The 19,910-nt window shown below is 36.8% G+C and overlaps 4 protein-coding genes and 1 pseudogene across 6 annotated transcripts in view; all 5 read left to right on the top strand.

Annotated features, from left to right (window-relative positions):
- The window catches only part of LOC149026172 (putative LRR receptor-like serine/threonine-protein kinase At1g07650), a 30,023-nt gene extending 28,448 nt beyond the window's left edge, over nucleotides 1–1,575 (top strand). The window contains 1 exon segment of the mRNA XM_089143626.1: nucleotides 76–1,575. Coding sequence (XP_088999752.1) covers nucleotides 76–615 — 540 coding nt within the window. The 3' untranslated portion in view covers nucleotides 616–1,575.
- Nucleotides 1,576–2,206: 631 nt separating this feature from the next.
- On the top strand, nucleotides 2,207–5,813 carry LOC149026171 (protein trichome birefringence-like 41). Its single transcript, XM_089146418.1, has 4 exons — nucleotides 2,207–2,738; nucleotides 3,209–3,386; nucleotides 4,818–5,152; nucleotides 5,265–5,813. Exons 1-4 carry the CDS (start codon nucleotides 2,470–2,472, stop codon nucleotides 5,551–5,553), a joined length of 1,071 nt encoding a protein of 356 aa, XP_089002544.1. The 5' UTR covers nucleotides 2,207–2,469; the 3' UTR covers nucleotides 5,554–5,813.
- A 1,407-nt stretch (nucleotides 5,814–7,220) lies between these two features.
- On the top strand, nucleotides 7,221–8,796 carry LOC149026170 (protein trichome birefringence-like 41; annotated as a pseudogene). The gene is made up of 4 exons (XR_016171461.1): nucleotides 7,221–7,550; nucleotides 7,701–7,878; nucleotides 7,987–8,324; nucleotides 8,412–8,796. The product of XR_016171461.1 is annotated as a protein trichome birefringence-like 41 (transcript).
- Nucleotides 8,797–12,580: 3,784 nt separating this feature from the next.
- LOC149026169 (protein trichome birefringence-like 38) lies at nucleotides 12,581–15,017 on the top strand. The gene is made up of 5 exons (XM_089146417.1): nucleotides 12,581–13,159; nucleotides 13,229–13,400; nucleotides 13,919–14,094; nucleotides 14,206–14,364; nucleotides 14,466–15,017. Exons 1-5 carry the CDS (start codon nucleotides 12,873–12,875, stop codon nucleotides 14,767–14,769), a joined length of 1,098 nt encoding a protein of 365 aa, XP_089002543.1. The 5' UTR covers nucleotides 12,581–12,872; the 3' UTR covers nucleotides 14,770–15,017.
- Nucleotides 15,018–16,838: 1,821 nt separating this feature from the next.
- Nucleotides 16,839–19,208, top strand: LOC149026168 (protein trichome birefringence-like 38). Of its 2 annotated transcripts, none has more exons than XM_089143261.1 (6): nucleotides 16,839–17,031; nucleotides 17,138–17,431; nucleotides 17,508–17,679; nucleotides 17,784–17,959; nucleotides 18,052–18,210; nucleotides 18,300–19,208. In XM_089143261.1, exons 2-6 carry the CDS (start codon nucleotides 17,154–17,156, stop codon nucleotides 18,598–18,600), a joined length of 1,086 nt encoding a protein of 361 aa, XP_088999387.1. In that variant the 5' UTR covers nucleotides 16,839–17,031; nucleotides 17,138–17,153; the 3' UTR covers nucleotides 18,601–19,208. The 2 variants fall into 2 exon arrangements, with proteins under 2 accessions (XP_088999387.1, XP_088999388.1); XM_089143262.1 differs by having other exon boundaries at nucleotides 16,841–16,938.
- Nucleotides 19,209–19,910: the final 702 nt, after the last annotated feature.

Here is a 19,910-nt window from a genome sequence, read left to right as displayed (position 1 = left end):
ATGTTGTGGAAGATCACTTTATATGATTGTATTCAACTTCAATACAACTCCTCTTATATGTTGATTATATCTCAGGCCCTTTTTCTGAAAGAAAGAGGAAACTTAATGGAATTAGTGGATGAGAGGTTGGGTTTGGAATTCAACGAGGAAGAGGTGTTGACAATGTTAAATGTGGCTTTGCTATGCACTAATGCATCTCCAATTCTTCGACCTACCATGTCAGTTGTGGTAACCATGCTTGAAGGCCGAGCTGCAATTCAGGAGTTTGTACCAGATTCAATTACCACTGTTGAAGATATGAAATTCAAGGCTATCAAGAATCATTGTCAAGATAACCAAGATCAGAGCACAGCTGAGAGCTTCACCCATAGTACATCTGTTGGTGGACCAGGGGCTGTGTCTTCTGGATCTGTTCCTGATCTTTACCCAGTGAATCCAGATTCCAGTTACTGGAATGACAGGAGTCATTATCTAAATAATCAAGATCAGAGCACAACTGAGAGCCTCACCCATAGTACATCTATAGGTGGACCATCTTCTGGATCTGTTCCTGATCTTTACCCAGTGAATCCAGATTCCAGTTACTGGAATGACAGGAGTCAATTGTCAAAATAACCAAGATCAGAGCACAACTGAGAGCCTCACCCATGGTACATCTATAGGTGGACCATTTTCTGGATCTGTTCCTGATCTTTACCCAGTGAATCCAGATTCCTATTACTGGAATGAGAGGAATAGCCTAGAGTAAACACTGAGTTTTATAATTGAACCCTGTCTAGGAGTGTGGGTACGCCAATACTCCCATGTTTCTATCTTCTCTTCAAAACAAGATTATAGAGAGAGAAAAACTCATGGGAGTGTGTTTTCCATTTATCTTTGTGTATTTTCATATTGTTTAGAAATACAGTTTTTGGTATCCAATTATTTTACACATATCTTTGGTGAACAGTGTTTTTTTTTTTGTTGTTGTAAATATGCATCACGACGGACATATGCAAACTTTTCTTAGCATTTATGTTAAAAACAAATTATCTACTTAGATAAGTGGGTCATGATTTATAAGGTGCTTCGGTGACTGCTCCCAGCATTGAACAAGTATCTTTCTCTTCTTCACTAGCAACAAGATTGATTCTTCCTACTCTTTAACTGCAAAGTTATGAGACAGAAACATGGTATGTACCCTGTTTCAAAATACAATCTTCAGAGAATTTCATAATAACAGATTTAATGTTTATAAAACAGTGAAAATTTTCATGGCCATTCACTCAAAACTTTCAAATGATTATGAGACCTTCATCTTCCCCAATCCTCTTCTCTGTATAATACCTGCACCATATTCCTAGAAAAGAACAGCATTCCTCTCTTCTCGTCTCTCAAGCTTGTGTCGGTGGAATTGGTCCAGCACCTCTACGTCCAATAATCTTTCCTAACAGGTCATTCCTCATGTGTGGCAGCAGATATTTGATGAATTAAGCAAATGTGGATACGCAGAGATCATTATTTTGTCATGTAGCCCAGATTTCAGGAGGGGTTGGGCGATGATTTCATGCACTCCTACATTTCCAAGCACAGAGGGCAGTGAAATGGGAATATCATCTATCCATGCATGTTGTTTTTCAAATCTCACCAGCACAAATATAAACAGACTCATGTCTCAATTGAATCCTCTACCAACATAGAGGTGAAAATTTTCAATTCTCATGTAATCTTTAGGTCTGAGAACAAGTTACTGCTACTGTTGACTTCACTTGGAGTGGATATCATCCTTTGAAATATTATCAAAAAAAAAAAGTCATCTTTTAAATTATAAAATAAAAAGTCAAAATAGCATTGTGTGGTTGAATTCATGGGGCAGACTTGAATGTTATGCATTAAATGTATGGTACCTGTTGCTATCGATTGAGATCTAAATTTCAACGGAAAAAAGCCCTAAGTTGTTTGATTTTAGATGAGAATATAGTCAAAAAAAAGAGTGAATGAAAAAAAAGAAAAAAAAAAAAAAAAACAGAAAAAGCCAGGGGAGGGTGAAGTATAAGTATCACCTTCATATGATTTGATCATTTTTTTCTTTTTATATTTTTGGAATACAGGAGTGGCTTTTCTTTATTTTTAGTAAATGAGATTGATTTTGTTACTAGTTAGGGCAAAAGATTTATTTTCTTTCATCTTTCAATTCTAGATCCAAACTCTTTCCACATTTAATTCATGCGTAACCGAGCAAGTCATTCTTACCAAAGAAGAAGAAAAGGAAAAACACAAAAAAGAAAAAGAAAAAAAGGGGGAGGCCGAGCAAGGCATTTACTACCCAACCTGGCAGATTCTGTCTCCCTCTCTCTCTATATCTCTCTTTTTCACATCTTCAGCAATGCAATTCTCATCATTCCTCCCGGTCCCTTCTCATTGATTCCTTCCTATTCTTCCTTCTTCCAGGCCAAACCCATCTCTCTAGCTGCAAAAACAGATCAGTAGATGGGTTCTCAGTTCCATTACTGTTCTTCTTCTTCTTCCGCTACTACTACTACTGCTGTTGCTCTGTTCTTGTTTTGGCTTCTCCAAGTAGCAAATGGATATGGGTGCAATTACTTCGAAGGTAGCTGGGTAATTGACCCTTCGTATCCTCTCTATAATACATCAAGCTGCCCAGTCATCGACAAAGAGTTCAGTTGCCAGAAGAATGGCCGCCCTGATTCTCAGTACCTCCATTATAGATGGAAACCCATCGGCTGTGACTTGCCCAGGTATGTTACTCTCAGTTAACCCTTTTTTTTAGTATTTCTTCTCTCTGTCTCTCAGCTAGCTTCATTGAAATTTGAATTCCAAAAAACATTCGTCAATGCCTATGGTTACAATTGACCGACAGAAAAAAGAAGAAAAAAAAATTCGATTGGTTACTGTTTCCAATGAAACTGAGTTGTTTCTGAATTTTCATGTCATGTGACTTAGATTCTGATGTGTAGATTCATGTGAAAGTGACTTCATTTTCTCTTTTCATGGGTGGGTGGGAGGGAGAAAAGTTAATCTAATAGAGATTGTCCCGTGTGTCATGGGTAGAAAGTCAATTAGGTTCTGGTGGAGATCAACCTAATATTTTATGGGTCCCAGATCTTGAGCAGGAATTGGTTGTTGTTTAGCCGTCAAAATGGGACCAGATGAAGTTTAATATATCTGATATTGTTAATGGTTGATGATGATGTTGATGATGATGCAGGTTCGACGGTGTGGATTTTCTGGAGAGGAATAGAGGGAAACGGATCATGTTCGTTGGTGACTCACTGAGTAGGAACCAATGGAAATCGCTGGTTTGCATGTTACATAGTGCAGTGCCACATGCCAATTACTCAATTGTGATACGACCCAAGGAAGACCTCTCAATTTTCACCATTCCGGTAAGGTTTTCTATTCAACTATAAAATGCCGAATTTCCTTTTAAAATTTTGTTTTTATAGTAAATTACGAGAATCATTCTTGTTTTGTTCCATACGGAAGATTCTTTTCACCTAGCCTGTCTTTTAATCGATGCATAGATGAGACACAGGCAGCGTAGGTCCCATGCTCACGTAAGTATGGGTGGTAGAAGGCAATTTGGTAAAGAAGATTTGGACTTTTTATTGGGATTCTTAAATCCCATTAGTGCTTTTAATTGTACGAAAACTCGACTCAAACATCTCTGTCTATGTCACAAGTCTAGATCCTCCGCATCTGATTAGACTGTTTTTTTCAATGTGTGTATCATCTTTTTTGACGGATGTAGGGTTACAATTACAAATTATGTAGGGTCTATAAGTAAAAAATAATAAAATATATTTTTTAAAATTTCGTCACATTAACTTTGTGGGCTCTCTATAATTTGTGGTCAACAGCTGTGAATGACGATCCAGGCTCGTCTTTTCATCCTCCCAGTCTCATAGTTAAACTGAGGAACAGGATGGGAAAACCACTTGCCCTGGATCAGACAGAATCTGATTAATGGTGTCACATTTTCTTTTTTGTTTTCTCTTTTTCTCCCGCTTGGCCATTTTGATTTGATATATGAAAACCACAAGGAGAAAGGTTATACCGGTAAGCTGGAGTGGGCCAGGCTCTTTATGTCGTTTGACAGCTGCAGCCAGCCAACCCTTAGCTCATCTCATATTTCATGTGACCACAATTCACCTCCGCCCCCACCACCACCACCACCATACTCACCCCACCGCCGCACGGTCTATACCCCTACACCTTATTGAATTATATTTTTTTCCTTAGAGTCCCCTCTTCTTTCTTGACGTGTTGGTTTATGTGTTTAGTTGTAAGGTCAATTTTTTCGTTTATTTATTTATTTTTTCAGAAAATTGAACTGGAAGTAGTGCTAAAATCAGCTAGATTTTTTGAATTATAGAGTTAGTATTTGCTTGCTGATAGCTTTAAACAAAGTTTGTAAACCAACTGGAATATTTATATCCATCCATTTCTGAATTTTGACGATGATTAATAAACAAAGACTGATAACTATTGGGTGGTTTCTACTTTCTAGAATTGAAAGATCAGTTTGAAATCATCTAATCTTATCATGGCCCATCATTCGGACTATCTTATCATGACAGTTCATGCAATTATCAATTTGCATGAAGTGACATGATAAAGAATTGAATCAGGACAACCAAGATTCAAGTAGAATTTCCACGTGTTCATTTATGTGGTATAAGAAATGTAGATTCTTATCTTTTGGGTTTCAAAACATTTTATTTAATAAATGGGGAGATCTCTATATGGGTTATCTGAGTTTACACTTATCTTATAAAGTTTCTAATTAACCGAGAGAGAAACAAACACTTTTGCAGGACTATAAAGTTACAGTGATGCTGTCCAGGAATGTGTATCTAGTGGATATAGTGCAGGAAGATATCGGTCGAGTTCTGAAACTAGATTCCATAGAGGGAGGCAAGGCATGGATAGGCATAGACTATTTGATCTTCAACACTTGGCACTGGTGGAATCGAAGAGGCCCCTCACAACCATTTGATTACTTTCAACTGGGAAACAGGACTTTCAAAGACATGAATCGTGTAGCTGCGTTTGGTATTGCTCTTCATACATGGGCTACCTGGGTAGACACCTACATTGATCCCACCAAAACTAGAGTTTTCTTTCAAGGCATCTCTCCCTCCCATTACAAGTAAGTCAATATATACTCAACCAGAACATCATATATTGATCTCTTCTTCTTCTTTTTCTTCTTTGGATTAATCATTAAACCCTAATACCGAATGATGTATATTATATCACAGTGGCACAGAGTGGAATGAGCCTGGTGTGATGACCTGCCAAAGAGAGAAGGTACCCGTGGGTGGGACAACTTACCCAGGAGGGTTACCTGTGGCACTGACAGTGCTCAAGAAGGTGTTGAGCAAGATGACCAAGAGTGTGTATTTGCTTGATGTGACTGAGCTGTCATTGCTAAGGAAAGATGGCCATCCATCTAAATATGGGCTTGGTGCTATGGATTGCAGCCATTGGTGTCTCCCTGGTGTTCCTGATACTTGGAACCAACTCTTTTATCATGCCCTGCTTCTCTGATCTCTCCTACTCCATATTCATCTCTAATGAAAAAGGAATAATGTTTTAGCATGTACGATTGACTAGACATATTGTTATTCTTTGGGAAAATAAAGTTGTTCAACTCCCTATCTATATGTGTTCGGTTTGTGTGAATGTGTGGGAAAGGAATTAAATAAAGGATAGGAGAAGGCAAGAAGGTATGGGCTGGAATATTTGATAGAGAACAGATTTCAAGAGTCTATAAGTAATGCCTTAGTTAAGAAGGGCTCAATAGTGACAAGTTTGCTAACCACTAGGTAGGGTTAGAGAGAGAGAGAGAGACATACCAGACGTGTATCTCTTTCTTCTTGGTTTTGAGTAAATATCTCATCTCCTAATATGATGGGACAAGTTAGTTTGAAATCCATGTAATTCAAACCGGTGGGATTCGTTAGCTCACCTCCTAATATGATGGGACAAGTTAGTTGTTTGAAATCCCTTCAATTCAAACAATGTGGGATTTGTTTTGTTGTCTTGTCAACATAATAAATGCATCCATCCTTAATCTTTAATTAAAATAAAGACAAGATGTAAAAACAAGTTCGCACAGTATGTTCTCATAAAATCCTTGATTGCTATGTTATTGGTATTGGAAAGAGTCCTTAAGCACTTCAAATTTCCTTTATGAATCATCTTCCCAACATTTTAAGAAATCAAAGTTTGGGAAGATTAGACCAATTGGCATCAAAGGTAGAGAATAGTATTACCTTGTGTCTTTTTATTTTTTGGTAGGAAAAACTTGATTAAAAGGAAAAACTACGATTACAACCTACAGATAAAACATCAAATAACATAAACAACCTAATAGAGGTAGGGGGATGTGAACATGTAGGAAAGCATCCTGGGATAAGGCTCCTTCCTTAGCCAGCGCGTCAGCAACAAAGTTGGCTTCCCTTGGGACATGAGTGAAGGAAATGGATGCAAATGATGCTGTCAGAATATCTTCGTGTCTTTTTATCAGACGTTTAAATGGGTTTCATTTTTTGAATAGTAACAAATTGAACATTTTTAAGTAGATAATGACAAGACATAAAGATAGTATTATCCTCCACTCTACCTCTGAAGATTACAAAAAATTTGAGTCGACCACCCTAAGATGTATTAAGAGTAGTTAGACATATGGCCTTATTCCCTGTTATACATTTTGTATCCCATGTGGTCTTGTACTCATATATACATATTGAATCTCAAGCAAAATCAATGAGAAAGAACATTTTATTCATTCTCTAGTCTCAAGATATATGTGTATACATGAGATTCAAAAAAACTAAAACAAATAATCAAGAAATAAGAAAATTTTGAAATTTCAACAACTTAAGTAATATTTTGAAAAGACTCGCCAACCACTAGTTACGCATGAAGGAAGAGACACAAGAACATATATTTCAGGAGGTTTTGATCGAGCAATGATTTGATCATGCCTTGTTAATTACGTGTCCAAGCACAGGGCAAGGCAATGGGAATCAGGAGCAACTACCCATGCATGTTGCCCCTTAAATCTCCCAACCACAATCCTGCTTCCATAGATAGAGGATCAGAATCCGGCAATGTTGCATGGCCAGAGAAGTGAAATAACTCACAAGTTGTTGTTCTATTTAAGAACGCAACTCTGCTAGCTAGCTCATTCATCCTGATCCCTTCTCATTGATTCCTTCTAATCCTTCTTCGAGGCTAAACCCAATATCTCTTTAGCCTCGAAAACAGATTAGAAGATGTGTTACTTTTCTTCTTCTTCTTCTTCTTCTTCTTGCTACTGCTGCTTTGTTGTTGATTTGTCTTCTCCAATTAGCAATAAATGGGTATGGCGCCGAGTGCAATTACTTCGAAGGTAGTTGGGTCATTGACAATTCCTATCCTCTCTATAACACATCGACTTGCCCATTAGTCGAGAAAGAGTTCAACTGCCAGCCGAATGGCCGCCCTGATTCTCAATACCTCCATTACAAATGGAAGCCCACTGGCTGTGACTTGCCCAGGTTTGTTGTAACTCTCAATCTCTCAATCTCTCAATTAAACCTAATTAATGTATCCTTTATGGGACCCAGATCTTGATCGACCAGATGAGTTAAAAGTTTAATCTGCTGTAATGATCGATATATGTCTTGATGATGATGATGATGATGCAGGTTCGACGGTGCGGATTTTCTGAAGAAGAATAGAGGGAAACGGATCCTGTTCGTGGGGGACTCACTGAGCAGGAACCAATGGAAATCGCTGGTTTGCATGTTACACAGTGCAGTGCCAAAAGCCAAATACACATTTGAGGTTCAAGCCAAGGAAAACTTCTCTATTTTCAGCATCCCGGTAAGGTTTTTCTTTTTCTTTTCTTGGGTAAAACTCACATCCAAACATCAATTATGAAATTATGCAATCGAATGGAAAGTAAGGCTAAAATCAGCCACATTTTGGCAGGACTATGAAATTAAAGTGATGCTGTCCCGAAATTTGTATCTGGTGGATACAGTGAAGGAAGATATCGGTGCAGTTCTGAAACTGGAATCCATAGAGCAGGCAGGCAAGACATGGTTAGGGTTTGACCACTTGATCTTCAACACTTGGCACTGGTGGACTCGAAGAGGTCCCACACGACAATTTGACCTCTATCAAGTGGGAAACAAGACTGTGAAAGATATGGACCCTATAGCTGCCTTTGGAACTGCCATTCAAACATGGGCTAACTGGGTAGACGCTAACATTGATCCCAACAAAACCAAAGTCTTCTTTCAAGGCATCTCTCCCTCCCATTACTAGTAAGTAATTAAGCAAGTATATATGTTTTCTTCTTTTCCTTCTTTGGATTAATCTATAAACCCTAATACCAAATGATATGTGTACAGTGGCGCAGAGTGGAATAAGCCTGGTGTGACCTGCGAAGGAGAGAAGGAACCCTTTGCTGGGACAAAATACCCAACAAAGTTACCTGCGCCATTGACAGTGCTGAAGAAGGTGTTGAGCAATATGAAGACCAAGAGTGTGTATTTGCTAGATGTGACTGAGCTATCGCAGCTGAGGAAAGATGGCCATCCAACTAAATTTGGGCTTGGTGCTGTGGATTGCAGCCACTGGTGTCTCCCTGGTGTTCCTGATACTTGGAACCAACTCTACTCTAACGCCTTGCTTCTCTGATCTCTCCTACTAATTCATTCATCTCCAATGACAAAGGAATAGTTGATTCAATTGATTGGATGTATTGTTGGTTATTCTTTGAGGCAATAAAGTTGTTCACAGAAGGGATTAAATAGAACAAAGGGAAGAAGCTATCGGTTTAATTTGGACAGGTAATTAATGACTTTAATTAAAGAAGCTAGCTCAATAATGATAAGTTTGCCAACCACTAATTAAAGTAGAGTGGGAGAAAGAGACAGGAACATAATCAAGGGAACAACCTATACATTCAAGGGATCTCATTCTTTGATTTACTCCTATCGGTGTATTTAAAGTTTTAAACAGTACCAAGCCATGCAATATTTTTATATGAATCAAGAAAAAGGACAGCACCTTTAGTACAGTTCATTTAGCAAGATGAAGATCTTTAGCCAATCCGAAGAGCTTGATGTTGCAATCAAACAAACCACCGATAAATGAGGCTGAGTCACCCCTTGAGTGTTGTCTTTAAGGTAATTGATGCACCCTACTACCAAGAATTCTTCGCACCACCACCTCCAAGATAAGACAACCTCCAACTAGCAGAAGAATGGATAGTTCTTTTAATCCCTTAAAGGAGCCAAAAGCTAAAGCATAACACTTAGACAAACTCAAAGGAATAAACTTTTAAAAATAAGTAGCAAATTAATAATGCAAGTGTGAAGAGTGCTTCCATTACACACTATATGCAAGGAAGGTTGGGTTTACATAGGCCAAAATCACACCTTATACCCCTTGAGATTCTCAAGACAATGAATTGGGTCATTAAATCACAATGACTCACCTCCTCACAAGGTAGATAATCAATTCCCTACTAATGAAAAATCAATGGGAGAATTAACTCTCATATTCACATCTTTTGTATGAATGGATTCAATCTATTCACTAACCTTAACCCAACTCATAATAACGGCCATGAATGGTCGTGAAATTAAAATGACACTTGAAGGTTAATAGTTCTTACAAGTAAGTCCGCCTCATCATCATGATTAAGACTTTTAAGACTCAATGACCAATATCATGAAGAGCCTCATAACCAAGGTTATGAAAGGCTTCCTTTACTCATGGGGCCTCATTACCACTCTTATCTCATGGATCCCACACACTAACAAAATAATTGAAATAAAAAAAAATTACAAAAATTAATTTTTAAACTTAATTTAAATTTTAATAAAAAAATCTAACAAAAAAATACAGTTATTTACAAAAGTGATTCAATAGAACAAAGAGAAGAAGCTATCAGTTGGACAGGTAATGACTTTAATTAAAGAAGCTAACTCAATAATGATAAGTTTGCCAACCACTAATTAGAGTGAGAGTGGGAGAAAGAGACAGGAACATAATAAAGGGAACCACCCATTCAAGAGACCTCATGCTTTGATTTACTCTATCAGTCTATTTAAAGTTTTAAAGACCAAGCCATGCAGTTTTAAATAAGAAAAAGGTCAGAACCTTTAGTACAGTTCATGTGACAATTGAGAACCGCATTAAACTAGGCTAAAAAATATGTGGGGGTGTGTATTTCTTTCTTTTTGGAATGGAGGATTTTATATATTGGTCCTAACCATGAAGGGAATCAAATTCCGATCTCTTATTTAGAGGTATTGATTTTTTACCATCTGAGTCACCCATAGGGTTCATGTATCCCTTTCTTAATAGTAAAATTGAATAAATTTCTTCTCCTAATATTTGATCCTCTTAACCCTATTCTCATAAAATCTTTATTAATTGTATGCTACTGGTATTGGAATTAAAGAGTATAACATTCCATGGTGTTGGGAAACAAATTTTTTTAGTCTATGTGTGAATCAAAGACAATAGATGAATAACTTGCAATATGGAAACAAATCAAACAAAAATAAACAATCAAGCATACAATCACATGAATACTATACTTTTTAACAAGAAAACCATTCAAAACAACGGTAAAAAAAACTACAGGGCCTAGCCCAGACAAATCTTGTACTATATGGTAAATAATGAATTTACAAACAACACTTCTTCTCAAGTTTTCTATATATCAAGTCTTGAGGATAACACAACCATCAAAGAGAAAACAAAACACATGAAAAAACCAACAAGAATATAAACATAATGGTTTTTTCTCACCTCTTGAAAACTCAAAATAAAATACCCCAAAACTTAGATATTACCTTTAAATTGAAAACAATATGAGCATGAGAAATTGCAAGAAAGATAATCCCCAAAATAAGCAACAAAGAAGAGAATGCTTGTTGAAATATTTTTTTGTTTTTCTTTTGCTTCAAAAAATTCAAAATGTTTTTTAAAAAATAATTTCTATTCAATATTCTCTCTCCAAAAATATAAAAATTGAAAAGTCACTTTCAAAACACTTTTCTCTCTCTTAGAAAAATATTTGATAGGCCTTTTTCAATTTTTGTTCGTCAGCTTCTTCAAATGAGAATTTTCTTCTCCTTTCTACTTTACAAGAAAATGGGCTTAATTTTCACCCAATAAATGCCACCTCATATATATGGCTGATCCCAAGGTGGGTCAAACCTAACACATGGATCCTTCAGGGCTTGTTTAGTTACATGAAGATTTTAATTATCCAAAGAGTTCAAATCAAATATCTAATTCCAGATTTCAAATGTATAAAGTCAAAATTAGTAAAAGTAACTGTTTTGTTAACCTGAATTTGTGGAAATTTCATTATGAAAAATTGTTTGGTCGACGTGATTTTTATAAATGCACAAATATTAAATACTTTTATAGTGTAAAAAGATGAATTTCTAGATTTCATGAATCCAAGGATTTTCACAATCAAACGAGTATAAATCTTGCATTCATGAATCCAAAGATTGAAATCTCTGGATTCATGTAACCAAACAAGCCCTTAATGGATCGATCTTCCTGCATTTTTAAGTAAACAATGTTTGGGTGAGTCTTGACCAATTGAGGTCAAGGGAAGAAAATAATATTAACGCCATATCCTTTTATTAGATATTTATTTGAGGTTCACTAGAATCACTACTGAACACTGATATGAAGAACTTGGCCCAACTTAAGATACGTGTCTTATCCCCCAACCGGCCCCTGCCCGCATTAAAAAAAAAAAAAAAAAAAAAAAAAACTTAAGATATATATGTATGCATAAGATTCGAGAGAGAAGTGGAAAAAGAATCAAGAAATGAAAAAAAAAAAGTAAGACAAAAGAAATACACTATGCGTGTAAATAAATGAATTTCAACGATTTAAGCAAACACTTAAAAAGGTTTAATGATTGTTATCGTTGCCAACCACTAGTTAGCCATGAAGGAACAGACACACGAACAATTAAAAAGCACAATTGAAGGAACCCCTAAAAAAGGCATTGCATGCTTTTTGGATTAGATTTTTCTTTTTCTTGTTTGGCTTTGGTTTGATACCTACTTAAATTTTTAATACAACATTCACCTTAATTACATTTTTGGAATCGGTAACAATGGGAGCCCATCAGTTTTGGAAAATTAAATAAGCAACCTCAACCTCTCCAGACTCAAACAGAGGACATGAAACTCAGGCTTGTGCATTTTTTTCCTTCCGTAGGGACCAAAAGCAATTAAGAGAACTAGACTCAAAAGCAATCCTTTGCTCCATGATGTCATGATGATGATAAACTATTTTACTTTATTTTTTTCCTTTTATTTTCCTGATATCCAAACATAGCCTGCTAAATTATAAAATGAACAAGCTCCATGTGTATTGTGTAATATCAAACACACACAGAGACAAAAGGAAAGTGTGGATATAATTTAAAGAGAGCACTCCTTTCCTTGCAAGGTTGGATGACAGCCAAATGATTTTAGTTTATAACTGAAGTATTGATGAGAAATAGACGTAAAGTCACGAGATGAATCAATAGATATGAGGAATTCCTATATATTCAATAGAACCTATTTGTCTTTCTGTGCCCACTCACTCATCTAACTAATGGCTCTTATCACTCCCATGTTACACTGTGACACCTCCCTTCTCTCACTTCTTCTGTATTGATTGCTTGCTTCCTTCAGAATACTCGAATAGCCATTTTAGCCATTTTACTTCGCTTCTTTCTTGGTGGGCATAGCCAACTTCTCTATCTCTCTCTCTCCCCGCTTCCTTCCTTTGCATGTCACTTTCCATTCTCCTTGATCTATTGTGAAGCACACGAGATGGGAAATGGGTATCAGAAATCTTTCTGTTATTTGGCTGTTTTACTTTGTTTATCGCCAAGTGTTCACTTTGCCACTGCAAAACCAGAATCAGAAGATGAGGTAGATGCATTAGCAGCAAACAGCTGCAATATCTACCAAGGGAGCTGGGTGGCTGATTCCTCTCCTTTCTATTCGACTTCAAGCTGCCCCTTCATTGACAAAGAATTCGATTGCCAGAAGAATGGAAGACCAGACAAGCTCTATCTCAATTACAGATGGAAACCAACTTCCTGTGACTTGCCAAGGTACCTACCCTCTCTACAGTAGTTTCAATCTAGTCCATGGGTCCTTCTTATCTCATGGTTGTGATGCAGATTCGATGGTCAAGATTTCTTGAGGAGATTGAAGGGGAAGAAAATCATGTTCGTGGGTGACTCACTGAGTGATAATCAGTGGCAATCTTTGACATGTATGCTTCACAGTGCTGTGCCACAGGCAAAGTATAACTTAGCAAAGAAGGGAGATATTTCCACCTTTACATTTCCGGTAAGTTCTGTAAATGCTGAACCTTTAGATTTAATAAATCAATATTACATTATAATTAGGACCATCATCTCTTTCTTTTTCTTTTTTTTTTTTTTTTGATTAGCCCATTATCATCTCTTCTGCACCTGCAACTAAGTACAGAACTCTTCAGTCAGTTTTTATACGATATATATATATGGACACAAGATTTGATTTGATTTGATTCTTTTGCTCTTCTGCCATAGCTTCTAGGTTCCAGCTTCACCAGCACTTTTCTGGGCTTTAACCCACAAATTTACAAAAACTATAGTACGGCCGTTAGGTTTAATTAAAGATAAATGCATGCATGTGAGCAGTTCAATTAAAAAGTCATAAGAGATGGCCACTAGAGGACATGACTCGTGAATAGCGAGTCAGACCGATTTCTTGTCTATTTCTTAGAATTGACGTTGACCTATCTATTATTTGGGTTTTGCTTCCACACTCTGCTATTCAAGATTGCAAGTATCTGACCCAGTGACGAACGAATCTTTCTACAGGACTATGGAGTGTCGGTGTTGTTCAATCATAACGTGTACCTTGTGGATCTGGTTAAAGAAAAAATCGGCCGAGTGTTAAAGCTTGACTCAATCACGAGTGGCGATTCGTGGAAAAATGTTGATTATTTGATCTTTAACACTTGGCATTGGTGGGTTCACAAAGGCAAAAGCCAACCGTAAGAGACTCAAAATTTCAAGCTAAAACAATTAATCTTTCCTGACTTTCGTTGCAAGATTCGATATTTAATTACTAATTGCTTCTTCTTCTTCTTCGTGTGGTGTTGCAGATGGGATTACATAGAAGATGGAGGAAACACACTCAAAGACATGGATCGTTTGGTTGCCTTTCAGAAAGGACTCACCACCTGGTCCAAATGGGTTGACACCAACATCAATTCAGCCACAACCAGAGTTTTTTTCCAGGGCATTTCACCAACCCATTACCAGTAACCTTCAGAAAAAACTCTCTCTTTTCTCTGCAACTAGTTTCTAATAGAAATTAATGTGGAAAGAACTAATAGTGATGAGAGATTGACTGTGTGAACAGAGGTAAAGAATGGAGTCAGTCAAAGGGAAACTGCAAAGGGCAAACACAGCCTCTGAGTGGAACGAGTTACCCAGGAGGATCACCTCCAGCAGCAGCAGTGGTGAAGAATGTATTGAGCAAGATGTCGAGCAGGGTTGAATTGCTGGATGTGACGACATTGTCGCAGCTGAGGAAGGATGGGCACCCATCTATTTATGGGATTGATGGAAATGATTGCAGCCACTGGTGTCTTGCAGGTGTTCCTGATACCTGGAACCATCTCCTTTACACATCTATTGTTCTCAATAGTGCTAGCAAACAATAATAATGGCCACATTAATCTAAAATTACTCTTGATTGTTTGATGGAAATAATTAAACAATAAAGTTATTCCATTGCTGTTGTTCTTGATCACTGCTAAAATTTAGAGGACTTTTATATTTTTTTTATCATGTACCAAAGATGTCTAATTGTGTAAATTAAATTAGAAGGGCGGTCTATTCCCTCTATGACTAGTTATTGAATATTTTGTCCCTAAATGTTTTATAGGTTGTATTAATATATTATTATTATTTAACCAAAAGTGTTTGTTAACAGTTGGCTTTTCTTTTTTTTTGGAGAAAGGTAGCTTTAGATTAAAATTTTAAAAAATCAAGGGTTTACAAATGATAGAATTTTTTTTTCACTAGCATCATTCCTAATAAGACAGGAAAAAGCTTCAGGGAGATAAAGGGGGTGAATGTGGAAATCTTGGATGGATTGCGAGAATTCAGCCAGGAAGTCCGCATATGAGTTTACTTCACGCACAATATATTCAAAAGAACATGCAACAAAGTCCCCATCCGAGCTCAAGAATTTGTTGCACAAGATCTACTACATACCATGGAACCCGATAAATCTTTTGTATCATCTTAATAGTTGACTCAGAATCGGATTGTATCTGGACTCTATTGTGCCCCAAATCGCGAGCTTTCAGTAGGTCAATAGCAATTGCTTTAAGCTCAGCATGAAGGGTGTTAAAGCTGAGCATACCACTGGCTACTAACAGTTGGTTTTTATACATCCTTCAAGTGTCAAACAAATTTCATTTAGAATTTGATGGGCTCAAAACCCATCAACATATTAGGCATATTCAAGCCTGGAACAATCGACCAAAGCCCAAATCCATTTAACATAAAGCCCTTCTCCTTCTCGTATAGTTTTTCCCTTTTAAGGTTTAAATTATCCCACGATACGATAACATATTAGGTTATATATACTCTTATTGGATATAACCAATACAATATATATTGATACGTCTCTTTATTGGATCCCACCAAAATATATTGGCTAGCATGGTGTAATATTCAATACCGGTCTTTTTTTTTTCTTTTTGGAAAAGTGTTGTGACATAAAACTCCTATACATCAAACGAAGCACTGCAAACCACTATGACATGATTATATTTTGGGGGGAATGTTTCCTACCCTTTTTTATTTGTTAATATTAGTTTAAATTTTATATTTTTTTCAAAGTGTTTGTTTGCAAAGGTGGGGTGGGAAAAAAACACATGTCAGCCCTATGTGTAATTGAGTGAGGGAGAAGAAAAGAAAACTAACGTATTTTATAAAAAAAATGTTAATGGGGTCTTACTTTTTTATTTTCTCACATTTTTTTATAAAATTCTACATATTTTACAAGGTTTCGAAAATATATGGGGAGAAGAAGTTAGCATGCTACCTCGTTTGAGGAAACTTGTCTCTAACTTTTTCACCTCCATCAACCAAAGAAACCACAGTTTTAAGAATTTAATGAAAAATTTTTCCACCCCACTTTTATTTTAGCAAACAGACACTAAGGAAAATAATCGCTTAAATTTTTTATAAGAAACATTAAAAGGAAGAAACTCCAATTTAATATTTAAAGATTTTTCATTTTCTAATAATACATGGTTAATTTGATGGATAAATTACTTTAAAAAAAAAAAAAAAGAAGCAATTTCATGCAAACCCTAGATTGTACTCATTTCCCCTCTTTCCCCCTTCTTATATACTATCTCCAGATTCTCTTTCTGAACTCTCCAGTCAATCAATTTACTTCAATTACACCGGCTCTCAAGCATGAATTAATGCAATATTTTGTCCTATTTAGACACAAAACCGGCATGGCCACTAAGCCCTGTCTGCATCTCTTTCTGAATACATGGATTTCCAGATCTAATCTGGGAAAGAATATTAACTTACGGTGGAACAACTTTTTCTTTTCTTGCTAAAACATGATTTATTTACATTTAAAAGAAAATTTACAGATTCCGCTTTCTTCTTTTTTTTTTTTGGTAAATACAGATTCCGCTTGAAACTTATATAGAGTGAGTTTTTGTTTTTTGGGTACGATTATATAGAGTGAGTTAAGATTACCTATAAGATATAATTCAGACTGTGCAACTGGAAACAACCCAGTTTGAGTTGGATTCCTTTCTTCGTTTATGTCCTCAAAATCTCTTGGTTTTTCAACTGTCTCTTTCTCTCTCTCCAATTACTGTGTCGACAACGCCACTTTGTTTTTTTCTGAATTTATTGCTTTTAGTTGGTTACTTTCTCCTTTAAGAGTACTTAACTTAAACTAAGCTTATACCCTAGAAAGTTGTTTCCTTAAACCCTATGATTTCACTTTGCTTTCTCATTTGATGCTCCAATCTTCCTTCCTTCTTGCAGATTGAAACTGCGGGACATGGGTTTCGAGTTTCTTCGCTGTTTCTCTTCTCTTACCGTTCTGGTGTTGATTTCTTCGTGTCTTCACCATGTCGCTGCGAAATCACATCATGTTAGACCCAGAAACAGAGTAGGTTGTAATCTCTACAAAGGGAGCTGGGTAAATGATTCATCTCCCCTCTATGACACTTCGGGCTGTCCCTTCATCGATAAGATGTTCGATTGCCAGAAGAATGGACGGAAGGATAAAGGTTATCTCTATTACAGATGGAAGCCTACTTCCTGTGATTTGCTAAGGTAGTCTTTTATCTTCTATTTCTTCAGTTAAACTTAACCCTAATTCCGTTTCATCTTTAATAATGTTTTGATGTAGGTTTAATGGGGAGGATTTCTTGAAGAGGTTTCAGGGAAAGAAAATCTTGTTTTTGGGTGACTCGCTGAGCAATAATCAGTGGCAGTCATTGATCTGCATGCTTCACTCCTCTGTGCCCCAGGCGAAATATAACTTGGAAATGAATGATCCCTTCTCTACATGTACATTTCCGGTGTGTTCTTCATTCTGTACTGTTAGGGCTAAATTACGATAACTAAATTCCTGATTCATGTTGTTATGATACATCAGATGCTGATTGGGATTTAATTCTTACAGGATTATGGGCTGTCATTGATGTTCAATCACAACAACCTCCTTGTGGACATTGTTAAGGAATCAGATGGGAGGGTTTTGAAGCTTCAGTCCATCACAAATGGGGATTCTTGGAAAAACGTAGATGTGTTGATCGTCAATACTTGGCACTGGTGGTTCTATAAAGGATTTTTACAACCGTAAGTAGTTGGAGCTACTAAGAACACTACTTAGTATCCTTCAAAAAGCAGAGGATTCACTGTACAAATAATGGGTACCTCTTGTGTTGCAGATTTGATTTGATCGAAGATAAAGGCAAGAGATACAAAGACATGGATCGTATGGTTGCTTATGAGAAAGGGCTTACTACATGGGCTAAATGGGTAGATTCCAACATCGACACAGCAAAAACCAAAATCATTTTCAGGGGAATTACTTCTGTCCATTATGAGTAAGTTCAAGAACTCCACTAATCAAGTCAAACAGAGATGAAAAGAAGAATTGTGGGAAACTAATGAAATCTTCTTTATTTATGATCAGTGGTAGGGAATGGAACCAGTCTGGTCAGACCTGCAACGGGAAAACAGAGCCTGTAAGTGGATCAAGATACCCAGGAGGACCTCTTCCTGCAGGAAATGTGTTGAAGGGAGTACTGAAAAAGATGTCAAAACCTGTGGAATTTCAAGATGTGATGACCTTATCGCAGCTGAGGATCGATGGGCACCCATCAATTTATGGGATTGATGGGGCAAAGGGTGTGGATTGCACCCATTGGTGTCTTGCTGGTGTTCCTGATACTTGGAACCAAATTTTGTATGCGTCTTTTGTTCTCCACCAGTAATGGTTCAGAAGTGGCTACCATTGTTAACATCTTCTGGGGGGAATTATTTCTTCTGTTTTCAGTTGTTCTCCATTTCTTCTTCACTAATTGGTTGTTGAGTCTGCTGTGGCTTGTGACTTTGTTATGGATGATTCCACACAAAAACTAGTATGAGTCTGTTTCTCACTTGATCCGGCGAGTTTCATTAGCCTTGGATCTGACACTTAGCTAAAAGAGTACCATGATCTACTGTATTGAATTTGATCAACGAGAAAAAAGAAAATACAAATTCCATTTTCTGGTTTTTCTAACCTCGAGTGCAGAGGATATCACTAATTTGTTTTCTCTATCTTCAAGTGTAGATGATACTTAGATACCTATCTTCTTCTTTTTCCTAGGTGTAGAAGCACATCTTAAAAGTGTAGTATGTCCCCCTTTGAGGGTGTTAGTGTGTTTTTGGTGTGCTTGTTATAAGGGCTTTGTGGATGTGATCCACTTTGGGCTTGACCCAACCCTTACCCTGGCTGACCCTGTCTATTGCATGTCCGACAGTTTGGTCATTTGCCGCTCTTTGGTTCGCTTTGAACCTTGTATACTCATGCAGGTGTGTTTGTACTTTTTTTAGTTCTCTAAATGAAGTGTTGTTTACAAAAAAAAAAAAAAAAAAAAAAGAAGCACATCTTAAATTGTAAAGTCTACCTTGTTAATATTCAGAGAACTTTTCTCTTGAATATGTGGCAGAAAGGGTAAAAGAGTACGATTCAAACAGACTTTTTCTCTTGAACATGTAATGGAAATGACATTTAAGATAATGGAAAAGAAAATAGAACTCACGGTTCATCTGAATGGACCAGTTTGTGCGCGCACCTTGGTTACATCGTCAAGGGTGGGGGAGACGTTGTCTGCAAGGATCAAATCCACGACCTCTCCACTGAGAAGTATGGATCTCTATCAATCTTGCATTGACATTTATCTCATTATTTAAAAGATACTAAGACGAAACTTCGGCATAATATTTACTGTGAAAAAACAATACTAAAAGAGCACGAATCAGTCATGCGCATTTTTAGTCAAGCAGGATTTTAATCTCGGCTGTTGAATTTCAATAATTGAGATCAAAATCTCAATTGAGATTTCGATTCGATGGACAAAAGTGTTTCGTTTGACGGTCTTGTGTATTAAATGCTCAGAACTAAAGCAAAGTGTCACGAAATAGTATGTACTTCGACGGCAGGGTCATTGTGACTTCCCACACTGATTGCATGTGAAATCACCAATTGCATGTGAAACCACAATATATAGAAGGCAAAGCCTATAAATGCCGCCTATGG

Source organism: Hakea prostrata, chromosome 2, assembly GCF_041222555.1.
Source record: "Hakea prostrata isolate BN-2017 chromosome 2, UWA_Hpros_2, whole genome shotgun sequence".
In the NCBI taxonomy this organism is placed as follows: domain Eukaryota; kingdom Viridiplantae; phylum Streptophyta; class Magnoliopsida; order Proteales; family Proteaceae; genus Hakea; species Hakea prostrata.
The sequence above is the reverse complement of the archived record's forward strand: the minus strand, read 5'-3'. Positions and strand labels throughout refer to the sequence as shown.

Excerpts from the sequence above, each read along its gene's own strand:
- LOC149026171 (XM_089146418.1), top strand. The coding sequence starts at position 2,470 with ATGGGTTCTCAGTTCCATTACTGTTCTTCTTCTTCTTCCGCTACTACT. Across the intron at positions 2,739-3,208 it reads ATCGGCTGTGACTTGCCCAG|GTTCGACGGTGTGGATTTTC; the intron begins GTATGTTACTCT and ends ATGATGATGCAG. Across the intron at positions 3,387-4,817 it reads TCTCAATTTTCACCATTCCG|GACTATAAAGTTACAGTGAT; the intron begins GTAAGGTTTTCT and ends ACACTTTTGCAG.
- LOC149026169 (XM_089146417.1), top strand. The coding sequence starts at position 12,873 with ATGGGAAATGGGTATCAGAAATCTTTCTGTTATTTGGCTGTTTTACTT. Across the intron at positions 13,160-13,228 it reads ACTTCCTGTGACTTGCCAAG|ATTCGATGGTCAAGATTTCT; the intron begins GTACCTACCCTC and ends GTTGTGATGCAG. Across the intron at positions 13,401-13,918 it reads TTTCCACCTTTACATTTCCG|GACTATGGAGTGTCGGTGTT; the intron begins GTAAGTTCTGTA and ends ATCTTTCTACAG.
- LOC149026168 (XM_089143261.1), top strand. The coding sequence starts at position 17,154 with ATGGGTTTCGAGTTTCTTCGCTGTTTCTCTTCTCTTACCGTTCTGGTG. Across the intron at positions 17,432-17,507 it reads ACTTCCTGTGATTTGCTAAG|GTTTAATGGGGAGGATTTCT; the intron begins GTAGTCTTTTAT and ends GTTTTGATGTAG. Across the intron at positions 18,211-18,299 it reads ATTACTTCTGTCCATTATGA|TGGTAGGGAATGGAACCAGT; the intron begins GTAAGTTCAAGA and ends ATTTATGATCAG.